The 1688-nt window shown below is 57.8% G+C and overlaps 1 protein-coding gene across 1 annotated transcript in view; it reads right to left on the bottom strand.

Moving 5' to 3' along the window:
* LOC104499900 (APC membrane recruitment protein 1-like) overlaps positions 1–784 on the bottom strand; it is a gene marked incomplete at its 3' end in the record, with an annotated part of 3347 nt that extends 2563 nt beyond the window's left edge. The window contains exon 1 of the mRNA XM_010143468.1: positions 7–784. Within this exon, the coding sequence (XP_010141770.1) occupies positions 7–784 (778 nt within the window). The remainder of the gene's footprint in view (positions 1–6) is intronic.
* Positions 785–1688: the final 904 nt, after the last annotated feature.

The raw sequence follows: 1688 nt of genomic DNA, 5'->3' as shown, positions 1-1688 counted from the left end.
CCCCCCCGCCGTTGGCCACTGTGCCTGCGGAGCTGTCATCCCCCGAGTTCCCCAGGCAGCCTGCGGCAAGAGGGACAGGCGCCAGACCCCTGCCCTGCGCAGCCCCTTCACTCTCCGCTGCCTCAGCAGGAGCTTTGCTGGCCTCCTCTGGCCCCCCGGCCCACTCGGGGAGCTCCGCTTTCTCACACTCAGCAGCTTTGCTCTTCCGGTGACGCCGGATGCTGTTAAAAAACCCCTTCAGGCCTTTTCTGGGTCTGGGAAAGGCAGACTTATCTCCGTTAGGCTTTTTGTCGCAGCCCTCGATACTCCCGGGTGGAGAGCTGTCCCCCCGGCCAAAGTCGAACCTGGCGCCGGCGTCTACAGCTGAATGAGCGCTTTGGGAGCTTGGCAAAGGGCAAGGATGTGCATCCCTGCTGCCCTCCGAGGGGCTTTCCAGCTGCGCCCCGTCGCACGCGGCGCCACTGAGCCCGTCGTGGGTCTTACATTTAATGAGGCCCTTTTTAGAGGCCGCTTTCCCCTGGCCTTTGCTTCTGCCTCCGAAGAAACTGGGCAGCGTGCAGATGCTCCTCTTCCCTCCAAACAGTTTGAAAGCCGTTTTCTTCAGCTTGCCGGGGGGTGGCTGAGGTGGCTCTGCGGCCGCAACAGAGCCATTGCCCCGGTCCCCGTTCTCCTCCCGCCGCCGGTCACTTCCCTCCGGCTGCCCGCAGAGCACCGACTGTGACCTGCTCCGGACAGGCTCCTCCGTGCAGCCTGTCTCCATGGCGGCTGGTCGGTTTGGGAGCATCTAGCTGGAAGCAACAACTTTGGTGGCAGGGTCCTCGTCTGGGCGCAGAGATCGAAGCATCGCAGCTGCTCTGCAGCAGAGAGAAAGGGGAGAGAGGTGAGGAGACGGCAGGGGATGGCGCAATCAGTGTCCTGAGGTGCAGAGCTCCATCGTCAGCTGGAACTGGAGCTGCAAAAACCTCCGACAGCCACCCAGCTCCTTAAAGCTGGGCACGAAAACATCACGATGCTTAAATTTACCAGTTCGCAAGCTCAGGAAAACCCCGTGTCTCCACTTGGCAGCATCAACACCACCCAGGGATAGGCTAGTCTGACCTCGCAGCCGCCTCCCTCCGGCCCTTTTGGCCTTCCGGCTGTTTTGCTACCGGGTGATTGGGTTCAGGTACCGGCCCCCTTTGAGTGGGGAAACACAGACTCCCCCAGCCTCCCTCAGCAGGGAGAGGGACTAGCGCCCGCCAAACCCCGCTGCCAGCTCTCCCAGACCTCGCACTGAGCTATAGGGAGCTTTTGGCTGGAGAGTCAAACCGGGACACAGCCATTACACTAAGCACGTGTCCAGGAAGAAAGCTCTTTATTTTTTATTTGGTTTAGGAGATTTCAGTTGGTTTTACAATCATCTGTCCAGTGAGACAGAATTGCATTAAAACCAAGCACCCCGATCAGATTATCTCAGCAGCACAGAGGTAGGTTTTAAATTTGATCCTGGATTATTGTTGGTAACAGGAAAACTAAAACAATAATATTTCTTTTGCAAGGTGAGGTTGGAGAAGGCAATAAAAATTGTAACGCCCGAGGCTCGGCTCTGCTGGTGCGAGGCTGGTGAAGCTTTCTGCAGCGTTTAGCCAGAAAACCAGAATTAAAAATACACCCAGAGACAGCCTCTAGCTCCTGCCACCCCACAGCAA

The sequence above is a fragment of the Buceros rhinoceros genome, unplaced genomic scaffold, assembly GCF_000710305.1.
Source record: "Buceros rhinoceros silvestris isolate BGI_N320 unplaced genomic scaffold, ASM71030v1 scaffold38249, whole genome shotgun sequence".
Taxonomy (NCBI): Eukaryota; Metazoa; Chordata; class Aves; order Bucerotiformes; family Bucerotidae; genus Buceros; species Buceros rhinoceros.
This window is presented reverse-complemented; position numbering and strand designations above follow the sequence as displayed.